Below are 17,790 nucleotides of genomic sequence, written 5' to 3'. Positions count from 1 at the left end.
GGATATCGTCTTCGTCGTCGCCCTCAACCGCATCGTCACCCTCAACAGCGTCATCGCCGAAACCACACCAAACGAAACAAGACTTCACGGTGGATTCTCTGACTTGTGCTGTGGCCTGTGCGATCCACGTGCAGGCATCGTAGACAGTGACACACTTTTTAAAATCGTTCACGGCGTCTGTGTCGCCTGGCTGACAGGGGTCAATTTTAGCGAGGATAGTCCGTACGAGTTGTTTTCTATACGTTGATTTAATCGCGCGAATGATCCCTTGGTCGAGAGGTTGGAGACGCGAAGTCGTGTTCGGGGGAAAGAACATAAACTCCACATTCGAGAGCTCGAGGTCAGGGTGGCACATTGCATTGTCCAGGAAGACGATGACATTTCTTTGCTGCCGTTGCATTTTCTTGTTGAACAGTTGTATCCACTCCTTGAAGAGACCTGACATCATCCAGGCCTTCTTGTTCGATCTCCAGATGACCGGGAGACTATGCTTGTCGAGATTGCGGAAACAACGAGGCTTGGCAGATTTCTCTATGATAAGCGTTTTCTGGAATTCACCGACCATGTTGACGAGGAAAGCAGCAGTCAAACGTTCCTTCGATTGCTTCCCGCCTTTACACTCCGTCCCTTTAACACGGAGCGTTCTGTCTGGCATCGCGCAGTAAAACATCCCACTCTCGTCGAGATTGAAGATGTCTTTGGGGTCATCTCGTGCGATTATCGTTGGTACGCGCTTGGTCCAGTTGTCGACTGCTTCTTGGGGAACAGAGGCCGATTCCCCAGGAATTTTGGCAGAGTTAATATTGTGGCGCGCTATGAATCGGGAGAGCCAACTGTTGGATGCCGTGAAATCTACCTCGGGAACTTCAAGCGACCGTGCGAACTCCATGGCGTGCTCTTTTATCATCGGACCGCTGACAGCACAATTCAATGCTCGAACGCGACTGAACCACGAGCATGTCATTTCGTCGATCTTCTCGTTTTCTTGGACTTTGAAACGTTTCTTTCTGATTGAAGCATTTTCGGCTTTTCTCTTCAAGATGCGCTGAACCTGTGACTTGCTGACACCGTACTCAACTGCGAGGTTACGCTGAGACTTGATTTTGTCACTCTGTATGATCTTGACCTTCTCATCCAGCGTCAACTCTTTGTTGGGAGTTTTTTGAGCCATGGCAGTCGTGGAAAGAAGCTAATGGAAATCTGTGACAATCTGAGCATGGAGCACGGAACTTAAGGAGCCGATGCAGCAGAGGCGGGTTTCCTATTGGTTACTGAAATTCTAATCCAAAATCCCACGATTTCATTGGGTAAAGAGTAATTGTTTCCGATTTCATTGGGTAAAGAGTAATTGTTTCCGATTTCATTTCACGATCTTGTGATCATCTGGAGAATGTCTTTTTGGAACGGTTTGTTTGCAATTAGTCGTGCTTGCCCAGCCAAAGAGCTTTGTATATGCTCGGATTACTCAAGGGAACAATGTCCGCACCTAATTGACACTGGTCCGCTTGAGAGTTCAAATCTGCTTCAAGGGACTGGTAATATGGTGGTCCGTGGCCCGAACCAGGGGTGGGCCCTTAGCCGATCAGTCAATGTACTAAATAGATAGGAATTTCTGAAGGGACTGGAGAAAAAGTGGCCCAGATGAGAGGTGGTTCTCTTACCTGGTTGGTCCACATGAGGGTTTCCACTGTAGATATATAAAAATTTTAATGCCATGAACAAACTTTGGAACATACACAGTGATTAACGTTGTGGTGTAGTTTCAGAGAAGTTGAAAGTACTTGTGGATGGACGGATGATGCGCCATTCCATAAGCTCCCCGGAACTACGTTCCAGTTGAGCTAAAAGCCATACATATTAAAGCATTATAAACTAGAAGGGCACTCGGTAGCGCATACCTCCACCACATAACACCTGATCCATGAGAACATATTGGGCCCAATCAATACATTTTTGAAATATCATGCTGTACAGTACTATATTGTTTTTGGCTCTATCTCTCAATGGTGAAGAATCACTTAAAAATTTAAATAACTCTCGTCTCCAGAATTGGATTCAGATCTTCACCAGAATAGAATCGATTCGTCCTTGCCACACACCCAACCTGTCCACAAAATTTCATCCGGATCCGTCCATGACTGAGATATCCTGTACACAGACAAACAAACAGAGAGAAAGGGGTGAAAACATAACCTCCTTCACCTTCAGTGGCGGAGGTAAAAAATACCCGGTATTCACAGGTGAGGATAAGACCAAGTGGCATTGGCACTTCACCATGGGGTTCCGAGTGTGTTTTAAAGCTTAACTGAGTTCTGTCATGAAGCTGCACAGTCAAGTTATGCTCTTTGATTTTGGAGCCATTAATAAATATGACAATCATTTGATGAACACATTTTGTGTAACATCAACATGTGTACCACATAATATGCGTAAGCATTTCCTTTTGAATTTGGTTGGGGTTCTCGAGATGTTTAAAGAAAAATTAGTGAGAGTTATAACATTTGTTATGGTTTGTGTGTTACAGGATCATGTGCTCTCACACGTGGAGGAACAGAAGCAGATTAAGGAGAGGTGTGTGTGTGGGTCTGTACCTGCTTGTCGTGAGCTGAGTTGAGCCTCTGTTGGTGGAGATGGAGATGGAGGTGGAGGTTGTGGGGGTTAAATTTGGTTCCACCTATGGCATGTTGCAATCATCTCCTTAGCCACTAGTTGGTCCATCCGACGCGCAGTGGGAGACGTGGTTTTGCAATTGCTTGTGTGTTAGTGTCTGCCCAAGCCTTAACTTTTTTTTTTTTTTACCATTTGAGCTTTTGTCAAGAAATCTTTAACACATTTATTATGAGAATATGGAGAATACAAATTAATAAATTTAACATTTTTTCTTTAGCTGCTGTTTTGGTAAAGTTTCTTTGGAATATAAAGCCTATGTGGACGGGCTTCGCGTTTTGAGATACTTTCTCATTGAATGATGCAATTTTTTTTTTAATCTGTTGCATATTTGACTCCCCCCCCCCACCCCCCGAGTCTGCTACTGTCACCCTGGCTGAATTTGGTTTTCCGTCCATTTCCTCTCAGCTTCCAGGCTTTCTTGGCTGAAAGTAACAGTGAGAGTGAAAGTGAAGCGAAGACGAAAGGAGATCAAGATCTGAGCACAGTCCTTGGTTCTGGCTTGCTCCAGCACAAAAAGAAAACCCAAAAGGAAAAGGTGACCACCTGTCATCCTCTTCATCTTGCAATTACCTCACAAGCTCATTCATTAGCATGTAATATTCTGTTTGTATATGTCATAATATAAAAAGCTTAAACTTAATTTTTTTTTAACGTGTTTATGCTCATGTGCTTTAACAGGAAGGTGAAGAGGCAGATTTTAGGGCGTGGTTACGAGGTCAAGGGTCATCAGGAGGTGGTGCTGATCTGGTAAGATTGGGTATATTGTTGTTATGGGAGGAATATAATGTGGTCAATACCAGAAGTTTAGTTCGACCCAACGACAAATAATTACTTATGCTAGAAACAAACTTACGATCAGTTGGGTGATCTTGAACTTTCTTTTCACATCCGCCACCGAAGGTGGACGGAGGTTATGTTTTCATCCCTGTTTGTTTGGCTGTTTGTCTGTGAGCAGGATATATTAAAAAGTTATGGATGGATTCGGACAAAACTGGACAGGTTGGGTGTGTGACAACAAGGAATTGATTAGATTTTGGTGAAGATCCAGATCCTATAATTTTTTTAAGTGATTCTTCACCATTGAGAGATAGGGCCAAAATTGATAGATAACACGATATCTCAAAAAGTTATCGACTGATGACAAAAGTTGGCGGATGAACTGTTTTTGGTGACAAAAACCAGCAGATTAGAATTTGGTTCAGCTCTGGATGCAGATCCAGCCCATCAGTGGAATACAAAACGTAAACTGTTCAAACAGGCAGAGAGGTATGCGCTCTTCCGAGTGCCGTTCTTGTTGGAATTGTTTTAGGAAGAAATTCCAATACTTTTTTGTGATTGTTCCTGCAGTAGAGTATAAAGTGCACATCATAAGGGAGAGGTGTGTTAAACCAATGTTGTGTGTTTAGAAAAACAAACTATTGTTTGTTTTCCTGCTGCCTTCACACCTACTTCTTACATTAGTAATTCCCCCTTCTTTCGACTGTTTGTGCATTCAGGCATACTTGCGTGACCGCTGGTGCAGCTCTCAACTACCAGAAGATGAAATCTTCCTGCGAGATTACCTCCTGCTGCAGCGCTATCAGGAGAAGAAGGAAGATAAGGAGGAAGATGCAGGTTCTCTCCAACCTTTTCCCTCGTACTTTAATTAACCTCCGCCATCGAAGATGGACAGAGGTTACTGTTTTCACCCCTGTCTGTTTGTTTGTTTGTGAACAGTATTACGGAAAAACTCCTTGACGGATTTCGACGAAACTTGGTGGGGAGATTAGGTATGGTCCAAGGATCATGCCATTAGATTTTGGAATTGGTCCAAAGTCCAATATGGCCGCTATGGCAGCCATTTTGAAAAAATATTTGAATTTTTGTTTTTGCATTTCTACGTGTTTTAAGTGATTTCCAACCAAAAAAAAAATTTGTTAGAGAAAAAAATACAATTTTGCAACTTTTTTTGAAAAAAATTTCGATTTTATTTGAATTTTTTTTTTGCATTTCTACATGTTTTAAGTGATTTCCAACCCCCCCAAAATTGTTAGAGAAAAAAAAAAAACAGATTTTGCCCCTTTTTTTTCAAAAAAATTTCGATTTTATTTTTTTGGCATTTCTACATGCGTGTCAATCTAGTTTAGTTTATTCAATTGTGGTTCAGTAGAGTCTGATCCGTTGTGACCTACAATGAATAGGATATCAGGTTCACTTAAGTGACCCAGCAGTATTGGTGGCGGAGGTTTTGCACTCTACCGAGTGCTCCCCCTCTAGTTTGAAAAGTTTGTTTGGTTGACTTCTATGCTCTCCTGAACCACTGGACAGAATTAGTTGAAAACTGATGGTTGTCCTCAGGGTGTGCCTGGCAAGGTTTTAGGTGGTAAAAATAATTTGTAGCCAGGGGTTCAGGGTTATGGGGAGGAACCCAATTCTCTATGTAAATGCGTATCATACCACCCCACCCACGTTGCTCCTGGTGTGAGGGTGTATGACAAGTTGTTCTAAAATAATGCCAATTCTGGAGGAATTATCCCATCTGAATAATATTGTATACAAAAATGGTCACAGGAACTTATCACGTGAAACCATCCCAACATCTTTCTTGAAATAATGGTTGTTGTCTGTCCATCCCTACATCCATTGCAATGATAGCGTGTGGTGGATGTTTCCATGTATGAACTTATTTTTAAATGATGCAACCTTCAAGATAAACAAGACCACCACCTTAGGCACTTTTACACACACACACACACACACACACACACACACACACACACACACACACACACACACACACACACACACACACACACACACACACACACACACACACACACACACACACACACACACACACCAAATCAAGAGAGATGTTCAGTGTCATTAGCTAACCAAAAGATTAAAGGGAAGTAGGAATTCATTTTTTTTTTAGCATACAATCCCAACACCCTTTTACATTGAAAAAAAAGTTATTATGACTTGTTTCTGTACTTCTTTAAAATGTATTTCCATTTTTACTCACCAACTTTATTTAGGATTTGTTGCACTTCAGTTTTTTAAATTGGATTTCATATATATTAATCATGATGATTTTCATCGTGATGAAAACTTACCTTGTTCAGTTTGACGTGTTTTAGTTTTTAAAATGTACATTAACTCAGAGGTGATGTTGAGTATACATGTACATTACATATAACTTTGAAGTGTACGTGTACATAACTTATTTTAAAGGATACATGTACATCATAACTATCTCTTGGGAATTTACCCAGCCTCCTGACGAATTACGTGTGCAGACATTTCATGACCGAGCCAATTTTCGTCGTCTCTGATGTTTATATATTTACTTTGTATAACATGTGAATTATATGTCCATCAATTTGTTTATAAGCCTTGAAAAGTCAGGTCAAAACCAAAAGTTAATTTTTTTTTTTTATCAAGGACCACTATTTTATTTCCTCTGCATAGGAGACCATACCTTCATTGGGCTCTGTATTTTAGCCCGCTGCCATGATCACTGCAAACAAAACGTGCATTACCTCGTTTCCTTTGCATGAGTTGTAATCAAAATGTACCTTTCTTTTCTCAAAACACCTTTATTTAATGATGAAAGACATGTTGTTGAGTCTTCAAATGTACACCAGAGGCCTGTGAAGCCTCAGAGCTATTTGACCAAAAAAATATGGCTGCAATTTCTGGGGCGCTGGAGGGAAAGGCCAATCCCAGCTAATGGGCAGTGCTTGTGACGCTGGGGGAGAGGGGGGAAGGCGTGCCCTGTAGAATGGGTGGCACTTGTGACCCACAGACAAGAACTGAACTCTACATATAAGATATGAGAGGTCATTGATTACAAATAAAAGATCTAAAGGGGTCTTAACCCGAGGATGCAGAAAGTAGTGACCATAAACTTACGGCAGGCGGGACATGTTGACCTGTTATTTGTCAGGCGTTATTGTTGCAAACTAAAAACAACACAATATAATTATCTTTTTTAATATTTAATGTACATTCCTCCCCCTCCCCACCCCCGAATGCATTCCTGGATCTTTTTGGACCCACCATGATTTTTGGTTGCGATAACTTTGTGAGAATTTTTTTTTTTTCGATACATGACCTTTCATATATGCTCCAAATAAAGGGTAATAGTTATTCCTTTGTATGTGTTCTATTTTTTTTGTCTTTCAGGATCACGAGGAAAAGTCATAAAAAACAACTTTGCACTTACGCAGAAGTGGGTCATATTGAGCCGGGCCAAGAATGATTGCTTGTTTCATAATACAAAACATTTTCATGCGTGACCTATCATTATATGCTCTCATAAAGGTTAATACATATTACTGTGTGTATTTATTTATTTTGAAGTATTCATGAAAGTTCATGCATGGAAGAATTTTATAACAGTTACAGCGAAGGAAAAACAAAAATCAGGCCAGGTCAATATGACCTGCATTCTAGGGGTAATCGATTTTAAAATATTTTTACCACGATCATAAAAAACAGATACACATAGGAATATATATTACCCTTTATTTGAAACACTTATGAAAGGTCATGGATAAAAGTGTTTTTTTTTCCCAAAGTTATAGGAGAACAAAAATCAGACCGGGTCAATATGACCCACTTCTACATCATAGGGAGTCTGAAAGGTCTAAAGGTTAAATTGAAAGGTCGAGACCTAGTCACGGTGCAATAATACGTAATTAATAGATATATGGTCCAATACTATGGAATAAAAAAATTGATAGAAGTATAGTACAGTACTCTCATTCAAACTATGTAATTAATTGACCTACTCCATGGGTCAACCGAGGCTTCAGACAGATTTTCGATTCTATTTGTATATTCACGGAAAAAAAGTTCCTGTGCATCATTTACACCGATGTGAAACAAGAAATGAAAACCACCACATCACATTGTTTGGTCGTATCAATATTTAGTGTTTGATAAACATGAAATTGACATGAGAATGTCAACACGTGTCTCCAGAGGCTCGAAGAGGGGTGCAGTCAAAAGTCAGTCAACAGCTCAGTATCTGGTGTGACCACCATTTGCGTTGACACGCGATTGGCAACGGTTCCTCATTGAGGACACAAAATGGTTGAAGGCTTGAGGGATGTCATTCCAGATCTGTACCAAGACCTGCCACAGTTGGGCCAATGTCACCAGCTGGTTTTGAAGACTGCAATTGCCGTTCCATTTCATCCCACACATTCTATGGGAGAAAGATCAGGTGAACCAGCTGGCCAGGGAAGTGTGGGAATGTTCTGTTGTGTGATGAAGTCGGTGATCACTCATGCGACATGAAGACGTGTTTTATCCTGTTGAAGTGTGATGTGACATCCATGAACCTGCAGGAACGGGAGGGCGTGAGGATGAAGAACTTCATCAAGGCACCAAATACCTGTCATTGCCAGTAATGAGCTCCAGCTGGGTTCTGTAATGTGCGGTGACGCCTCCTCATACCATCACGCTTCCACCACCGAACGTTGCACAATCATAAGAAAGACCAAATACTGCATTGGAGTCATCAAAAGAAACCATAATAAAAAAGTAAAGAGCAAATATGGAGTGAAAAGGAACCCGGATAGGATTCGGGTTTCAGCTGCAACTCCTCAACCCTCAAACCCATCCAGGTGTAGCCAAGTGAGCCTTACAGAATATTTTCTGCAGGAATTCACTTCGAGACGAGATAAAGAAAGAGAAATAAAGGGTAAAGGAGATAAAATAAACGAAAAATCAAGAATTAGAATGAATAAAGAAATGTGAAAAAGTAGAAATAATTGTGAAAGGAACAAAGAACAAAGATGTCGTCGGGAAGAACCCGGATAGATAGATTTCAGCAGTTACTCCCCAAGCTCAAGCGCAGCAACAGGTACAAGCTTTCAAAGGTCAGTCAGCAGGGAAGCACAGTCCACACAGCATCAGGATATGATGTAAACAATCAAATGGAAGACCAAATATTGCATTGGACACATCAGAAGAAACCAGAGTAAGAAAAGAGCAAATATGGAGTCATCAGGAGAAATAACACGTGTGTCAGCATAACGTTCATCTTCCCCTCGATAAACGTGACAATGGCCATCACTACTGTCAAGATGAAACCTCGACTCATCTGTTAAGAGGATGGCAGCCCAATCTGGTCTCCTGAACCTCAGACGTTGTCGACACCAAAATAGGCGTTCATATCAATGACATAGCAATAAAAATCTGATGCACTGCTGGTCGTGGTCGGATGATATGCTCATATAACCGATTCCTGACAGTTCTGGCACTGATTGGTTGCAAGTCAGAGATGCTGCAAGCTGTCAAACTTTGGCTGGAACCGATTCCGAAGGTGTACCAACCGGATATGGTTATCCTGCCAATGTGACGTCACATGTGGTCGCCCAGAATGTGGACGGTCTCTGATGCTGCCAGTTTGTTCATAATGTCTCCAGAGTGATTTATGGTTTTCCGATGAGCACGAAAACACCGAACCACGATATTTTGTGACATTCCTGTCTCAAGCATGCCAATAGCACGGAGACGTTCATTTTCGGAAAAGCGTGACATCACGTTTATGACGTTGACGTCAATAAAAGCGTTTTTCACTGCTCGGATGGTTCACCAAAATCGTGCTGCATTGCAATTTGCTCAGTACCACGTGTAGCACCGTCACGTGACTCTGTATATGTGTATGGCAACTTGTGCATGCTTTTCACAGTATACACGTGCAAATTCCAGATGTAAACGGGGGAACATGTCAAAGCACATGTTGGCTGACCATTATAATTTATTGGTACATGTATCATTTTGTGTAATTTTTTAATGGTGCACAGGATTTTTTTTTCTTCCGTTGCTGAATATAGCAGTTTATCCACCCTCCATGTGGGTGGAGTTTGTGCATTGTTTACTAAATCGTCATTGATTGCAAATTAATTGTCTAAATGGAACAACACAGAACTCGTGTTCAAAAAGTACAAAACCAATAGATGTACCCGTGTTGATCGAGACTGTTTCTTGTTTTTCGGGGGTTTTTAAAAACATGTACTGTATAGATAATTATCATATGTCTGACAACAATGGTTTTCGGATTACATGGAATACTCTACCGTTAACCACAGGTTTTCTAAAGTGGTTGATTTTTCTGGTGTCGCTACTGCTGGACTGCACATCATTTTACGCAGTTAACCACACCCATTTAGGTGTACTTGGCCCTCAGGCAATTATCGCTGCGACCCACTCCCAAGCAGGCGGATTGTGATGACACGTGGTCCCACCCACCCTTTGTTTCCCTTCATATTATTGTGTAGTTAAGCAGTTATGCCTACTTTCATAGAATCCTTTCAAGTTGTGAAAAATTTTGAGTAGTCATGGACCATCCCAGTATAAAATGCAGTCGATTTGTGTTTAAACCAAGTCCTTAATGTAAACCAATTTTGAGTTTGGCCATCTGAAAAGATTAAGAGCACATAGGACATTCAAAGTACACCGCCCCCATGCCAAATAAACAAATAACAAATCCTCCAGCGCACGACATTGTCAGGATGCCTTCGGTGCCTGGCGATGCTCCCGTGCAGCACATGGAAACGGAATTGGGAGGGAGCGGTGTACAATACTCGATTGATTAATTGCATAATTAAAATAAATAAATAATAATCGTAAAAAAATTCCTTAATCAATTGGCTCGTAGCATACCCAAACCACCATCATTTAATCCAAATCTAACTTTGTGAAAATTAAGTAATTAATCAAAAAATAATTAATTGATGAATCAATAAATCAAAAACACTCTTTATTGCCAATTCACTTGTTCACTGTCATGTCCCAATATCAGCTTCTTAGCTCAAAAGGTGCCTGAGATATTGCCCAGATGAGAAACAAAATAAATAAGTAATGAATAAATCTATAACAATTAATGAATCAATTAATTGATTAATCAAAAAATAAAAATAGCATTTTTGCCAAAGCACATCTTCACTTTTGTCCCCAAATTTCAGTTTCCTCGCTCAATGGATGGCTGAGATATCACCCGGACAGACAGACAAATGAAAAAATCGTGCTTTGCATGACACTTGGCGAATTAGTTGACCTTTCCTTGTGGTGGTCCAAGCTGTAATGTCATGGAATGTGTGGTGTTTATTTGTTCGTACATTAATAAAATGACGCGACGTCACAAATAACAATTATCAGGCATGCGTTGTCATGGTAACGGCAGCAGATTCAAAATTTTCACAACTCATTTAAAGCCACCATGTGACATTCAACATCTTATCGGTGCTTGTTGCCTTCATTCTGATCGTAGAAAATATTTGAAAATACCAAGAAACATTGCTTTTCAACCAGCTTTACGATCCCGTTATCAGGTTTGAAATATGTTGTAAAACAAAAATATGTATTTTATGTGTGTTTTTCATGTTTTGGGTGATCCTGACCTTGACCTTGGGTCAATTTCGATCAAACTTTGTACACATGTTAATATTACATGACTAAATAGACAGTATAAGTTTCAATATATTAAGTGCAAAACTGTTTGAGAAATAGCCATGTGTAATTCACAAAATTACCCATTGGTTTATAATGGGCGATAATATAAAGTGATGCAGAATCCAGATCCTGATTTGAACATCACCAAAAGTCATCTTTTTGCACTGTGGATTTCTATCAGCTGTTAAAATTTCATCCAAATCTGTTAAGAATTGTGACCTGTAGAACGAATAGAATTTTTTTAAATCATGCCAATATCTAAAAACTTTGATGTCATACGCTTGCGAAAACTGTGCATAATTTGTACTAACATGCATTTTAAAACATTTAGATATTCCATTGAAGTTTGTTTTGGCGTCAAATGGAAGTCACTACGACTTCCGGTCACTGAGTTATGTCCAAAAATGTGTTTTCACGTTGTGTGACGTCACGTTGTGACGTTTAGTCCGATTAAGACGGGGTTTGGACGCAGACCATCTCAGGTGGATTGCCTATCAGGTGTAAAAATTTAAGAACGACTGGTCCAGCCGTTTGGGCTGTGGACGACCAGACAAACAAACGGAACAGACCAACATACTTGACAAAATCGAAGATTTCGCCAAGTAACAAACAAACGGAGTAAAAACTGAGTACTCCCTTCCTTCGTCACCCGGTGATGATGTAATGCATTGCCTGTGTATGAAATTGGGAAGGAGTGGCGTGCAATAAGAATAAGAGCAATCACAATCGGTGTATTTTGGATCAGTCAGTTTTGTATCAGTGATGCTGTCCAAAAGTTTCATGAATGTTATTGGATTTGAAATCGTTCACAGACTGATCGGAACTTTTATAGGCTTGCGTTTGTATCTTGGTAGATGTTTTTACCTCCGCCACCGAAGGTGGAGGTTATGTTTTCTCCACTTTCTGTCTGTCTGTCTGTCTGTCTGTCTGTGTGTACAGGATATCTCAAAAAGTTGTGGACAGGTTTGGTGTGGGACAAGACGAACTGATTAGATTTTGGTGAAGATCTGGATCTGACTACTAGAATTTTAAAAATGATTCTTCACCATTGAGAGATGGGGCTCAAAAACGATATATAGCACGATATCTCAAAAATGTATTGGGCCAGATATGTTCTCATGGATCAGGCATTACGGAGCGGAGGTATGCGCTCAACAGTGCCCTTCTCCTTTTTAGGTCATCTCTGCCGAGATAACTTAACAAAGCCGGACCAAATGTCCGCCCATCCGTCCGTCCGTCAACAATTTTTCTTTCCGATCTTGATGAAACTTCGTATGTGGGTAGAGATCGATGAGTATTGCACAACAATATAACTTTTGTCCAGGGTCAGGGTCAAGGTCACGAGGTCACGCAAGTTATAAAAAAATCGCCATTTTCAAAACCTATCTAGTCTGTCATTCTACAAGATATTTGGCAACTGTTTATTGATTATGATAGTAAAAAATATTATCTTGTATCTAACCGGACAGATTTTTAGGTCATCTCTATCATCTCAGTAGAGATGACCTAATAACCCCAGTCTCGAAGTCTGTCCGTCCGTCCGTTCACAATCAAACAGAGTGGAGACAAATAACCAATAGTGGAATGGATAGAGGTCGATGGGACGTGCACAACGATATAACTTTCAAGGTCGTCCAATGTCGAAGTCAACGTCACGAGGCTGTCAAAGTTGCGAAAATCGTCGATTTCAAATCATATCTCCTCCCTCATTTATCAAGAGATCAAATGTTATTAGTTATTCAGATACTATGCACTATTATTTAGAACAACACGAGCCATTTTTTTGAAATTTGCTCTCGTTCCGATTTTATAGCCCTTCAAACTTCGTTCTTATTCCCCGTATGGGCCGTTCATAAAGTACGAACATACAAAAAAACAGTATTAAAAAATTAAGAACTGGAACTCTCCGAGACAAATATTACATTTGAAGCTTTTGTCAGATTTAACTAAAACAATGGAATACAAGCTTACATGCACACTTACTTTCATTTATGACATTAACATTGTTTTGAATGTCAATTTGTACTTTTACTTTCAAAATTGACGTGCTGTGATATTAAAAGAAAAAGGTAAATTACACCGCTCGGGACTGCATCGTCATGGTTTACAAACGTCGGTTCATAAGGAACTGCTGGCTTTGCAAGCGATTAGCGATGTATGAGGGGGGTGGGTGGGTGGTCACTAGCCTGCATACAGAGGGGGGTGCGTGGTTTTGAAACCCGGAAGTAGAGCGTACGTACTTTATGAACTGCCCCTATTCCAGTCTGGCACAGTTTCTTTTGACCTCTGGCAGAGGTGACCGGCACTCCCTCTTGGGGGTATTTTTGAATTTCCGTCCCGTTTGGCCGCCACGTAACCTGGAAGATGGTCAAAAACACCTCCCGATACAAAGAAAACTTTTTACTTCCGATCTTGATGAAATTTGGTATGTGGGTAGAGGTCGATGAGTGATATCCAACGACATATTTTTCCCCGGATTCGAGGTCAGGGTCAAGGTCACGAAAGTTGTGAAAGTCGCCATTTTCAAAACCTATCCAGTCTGTCATTTTAGGAGATATCTGGCAACGGTTCATCGATTATGATAGTAAAAAAAACATTGTAGAGATGACCGTCACCCCCACACGGGGGTAATTTTTTTTGAGGATTTGTGTTATATTAATCCCATGGAGTGTCTGTGCCATCCTTACCATCAGAAGTCCATTGACTGATTAAAAAAAATATATATATGTACTAGTATATATAAATAACTTGTGAACACACTTGTCCATCCCTAAAGTAAAATGTGAAATAAAAATTTACGGGAAAAAAGTTTTGTATGAATATATGTGTATGGGAAGATTCAGAGGTTGATTGTTCATTTTATTGAGGAGCACAATTTTTAATCAATAAAAAAAAGAAAGAAAGAAATCGATTTTGAGTTTAGTGGTTTGACATGATCAGTCTGATTATGACTTCCAGCATGTTTTATCCTCTTCTGGTATAAACTAGAAATCAGAATTTATATATTTTTCTCTCCACTTAAGGGCCTATGTTCAGACAATTGCACACATTATTGGTCGATTCGATGCAGTATAACAGTTTCCTTGTGTACCATTGCTTTCTCTGCAGGCTCAGATGAAGACAAAGGTGGACATGTATTGCTTGAAAGTCAAGAGGGAGAGGAAGAAGAAGATTCTGATGAGGAGGGGTTTTTGTTTTTAAAGAAACAGGACGACTTTGAGCGCAAGATGAACTTCCGTTTTGTGGAGCCAGATAACTGCACGGTAAGAAATGTTTGTACGATTATGCAAATGGAATGCTTCAAAGTATTTTGCCAGACTCCAGGGTGGAACCATTGAAATATGATGTACATACAGGTGAGGAATAGTAATTGAGAAAACAAAATTAAAGGAAGGGAAGGGTCTTTGGAAAAAGAGGGTGGAGGAGAATAGGATTTTGGTAGAATAGGAGAATAGAATGATCTTGATCTTTGCTCACACCCAGACAGGTGAGTGGTTTGGTAGTTCAGTAAATAAAGCCTTGATTCAGTGCTCTAATCAGTGGGTTTGATTTATTTGGCTGCTTTGAGTAAGCAGTTCAAGTCGTATCACTTCCCTACAATAGAGTGGTGATCTGTCCAGGGCTGATTCTTAGCTACAAATGTTAATGACTTGTATGAGCTTCCTTGTGGAACTGATTTACCCTGTTCATCTTTCCTTTTGGGAATTGCTTTATCCCATTCATCTTTCCTTTTGGAAAGTCAACCATATTAGAGAAAAAAGGAGGGAGTTGTGTAAAAGTACACACTATTTGTTTGTTTGTTAATAGATTCGCAGCTTTGCACGGAACGCAGTGGGCTCCGTTCGAACAAAAGACAAACGGCGACAACAGAAGCGTGAAACCAAAAAGGAACGAAAACGGCAGGTGTGAATGTTCGGTCTTCCTCACTTGCTGAGTTCAGATCATTGGATATAATGGTTGATACTTTTCATCCTATAGGGAAGTCTGGTTACAAATCTATGAAACTGGCACTGCTAACAACTGCTCTAACAATACCAGTACCAAATTGTGTTGGTAGTACATTACTATGGTTATCAGTTGCTGCTGTTCCTGCAAATGATCGTCATCGTGTGCAGGAGAAAGAATTGCGTTTTGCGGAGTTACGGCACTTGGAGAGACTGCAACAAGAAGTGGCCGCAGAGAAGCTACAAAAGCTGTGGGATGCTGCACACGGCTGGAGCGAGTGCAGAGCTCAGGTTAAGGGGGATGGAAACGACTTGGAGCAAAAACCGGAGGGAATGGAGAGTGAAGAAGTGGGGAATCTTTTTCAAACGAAAGAACTGGACGGAGATTTTGATCCCACAATGCATGATCAAATGATGGCGGTGAGGAACAGTTAGATTTCACCATCGTAAATCATGACAACTCACCTTTTCATTAACACTCCCAGAAAGAATTAACAAACTGAAAATGGTTCATTGTACCTGTATCATAAAAGTGACCTTTTAATTAATTATTTTTTAATGGCCGAATTTGTTAGCCCAACTTTTTTTTTTTTTTTTTTTTTTTTTAAACAAGCACACATTCTTTATACTTGATCGTGTACGGCCATAAAGACATCAATACACAATTGCATGCAAGCTGGGTCGATGCATTCCACTGTTGCCATATAATTTGCGGTCTCAGAAAATGCGGTCTCAAATTATGTTGCAGAAATACTTTGGAGATGAGTATTATCAGCAGGTGGAAAGCAAAAAACCAGACATGAATGGATGGTGTGGTAAGTCACGTGCTTAACCTGTGTCCACCTTAAGTTGCATATCCGCCTTTCCCATCTCAAATGCTTATTTGGAATGCAACTTCAGTCCAAAAAAAACTGTGTACATTCGACCCGACCCAACACATTTGTTCCCTCCCCACCTCAGATGATGGGGATCTGCCCTGCGAAGATGGTACAACTGATGAGACAAAAGACTGGAATGAACCACACTGTGATGACTCAAACTTTGTTGTGAGTGAAACTTTTCAAACTGAATTTTGTTTCCATCACATATTAATTCTGCAGCACCATCCTGGTATTGCAACGTATTGCTTTTTTGCAAGGCTTGTGAATTGTCCATACAACTGCCATTGCCAAAAAATTTAATGTCAATTGCCACCAAATTTGCAGGGTGATGCTAATCGTTGTCAACCAGACTCAGTGATGTAACTGTTAGAGCATCCACTCTGAGTTCGGGAGGTCGGTGGTTCGAACCCCGGCCAAGTCCTACCAAAGACTTTAAAAAATAGTATGTGCTACTTTACTTCCTTACTTGAAGCTCAGCATTTAAAAGAATAGAGCACGGACAATCCCCATAGGTTGGCATCCTTGGGGAGAAGGAAATGCCCCTCCTGATGCAGTTTAAATGTGACGTGGTTAGCAATCGTATACTGCCCAATGGCAGCTGTTGAAACTAGCTGGCTGTCATCTTACCCTGCACGAGAACATGCAGTTAGCTATTGTAACTAAAATCATTGCTTCGTCACACACTTATTACAGCCCGAACTGAGATTGGTGAGCCTTCACTTGTCGAAGCAAAGTTTGTTTTTCTGAATCCTTTTAACCCTCTCGAGCCCCAGGGGTGTTTTTTGTTCACCCAGAACATTTCGTGGGCTCTAGAGGGTTAAGCAGGAAATTACTACGTTAACTTCATAGTATTGATGATACTGTAGATTTGAAACTGAAAGATTGAGTTCTGCATTTTTATTTTTGAGAAAGGTATGGTAAGGTACTTCTGCATGGGACAGGTGGAGGAAAAAAAGACAACAAAAAACAATGCTTACACATGGCAGGTCTTTCCCTTGCTCTTATGATTTGTGCAGCTATACTTGTGTAGGATAGCACAGCCAGTGAATTTCATGAGTACTTGTAGCACCCACTCCCTACGGGAGCGGCATTTGAGAATGGTGGTTGGGCTGGGGGTATATATATATATTATAGTATTTTGTGTCTGCCTGTCTGTTTGGTTGTCCATCGATAGAATCGGCCCCATCGGTAGTAACCCCATCCTATTGCATTCCGTTGGAATTATCTTGGCAAATGGAGATGCAGGAAAACATTTTCAAACCAACAGGGGAAGGGGTTCAGGGTGAGGGAAACACCCCAATTCTCTCTATGTAAATGTGTATTGTATAGCACCACCCGGTGGTAGGCAGTATTACAAATCTTCTCATCTATATCGCCAAGCTCACAATTCTGGCACACAACAACCGGACTCGAAATATTGTCTATCCCGAGGCACTGCAGTCGTCATTATTGTGTAGTACTGCCTTGATGTATTGTATTTTATATTAAATATTGTATATACCACATTGTATTAATTGATATATTAATTATTCTTCTTCTTATTATAGTATTGCCTGCTAAATTATATGTGATGAATTAATTGGAACTATAATGCCATCAGAAAGTATTCACCCCTTGACTTTTGTCACATTTTGTTGTTACAGCCTGAATTTAAAATGGATTAAATTAAAAAAAAATTGTCGCTGATCTACACAAGATACCCCATAATGACAGTGTCGTTTTATTTCATTTTTATTTTTAGAAATTTTTGCAAATTAATTAAGAATAAAAATCTGAAACATCTTGCATCAATAAGTATTCAACCCCTTTGCTATGGCACTCCAAATTGAGCTCAGGTGCATCCAATT

At 40.3% G+C, this 17,790-nt stretch overlaps 1 protein-coding gene across 1 annotated transcript in view; it reads left to right on the top strand.

Annotated features, from left to right (window-relative positions):
- Nucleotides 1-17,790, top strand: part of KRI1 (KRI1 homolog) — a 90,771-nt gene that overhangs the window by 23,757 nt on the left and 49,224 nt on the right. The window contains exons 6-14 of the mRNA XM_085888316.1: nucleotides 2,525-2,571; nucleotides 3,076-3,205; nucleotides 3,349-3,417; nucleotides 4,167-4,284; nucleotides 14,227-14,381; nucleotides 14,926-15,021; nucleotides 15,234-15,482; nucleotides 15,811-15,877; nucleotides 16,023-16,108. Coding sequence (XP_085744442.1) covers nucleotides 2,525-2,571; nucleotides 3,076-3,205; nucleotides 3,349-3,417; nucleotides 4,167-4,284; nucleotides 14,227-14,381; nucleotides 14,926-15,021; nucleotides 15,234-15,482; nucleotides 15,811-15,877; nucleotides 16,023-16,108 — 1,017 coding nt within the window. The remainder of the gene's footprint in view (nucleotides 1-2,524; nucleotides 2,572-3,075; nucleotides 3,206-3,348; nucleotides 3,418-4,166; nucleotides 4,285-14,226; nucleotides 14,382-14,925; nucleotides 15,022-15,233; nucleotides 15,483-15,810; nucleotides 15,878-16,022; nucleotides 16,109-17,790) is intronic.

The sequence above is a fragment of the Eptatretus burgeri genome, chromosome 7 (genome assembly GCF_056783735.1).
Source record: "Eptatretus burgeri isolate ZD-2024b chromosome 7, Ebu_testis_v1, whole genome shotgun sequence".
NCBI lineage: Eukaryota > Metazoa > Chordata > Myxini > Myxiniformes > Myxinidae > Eptatretus > Eptatretus burgeri.
This window is presented reverse-complemented; position numbering and strand designations above follow the sequence as displayed.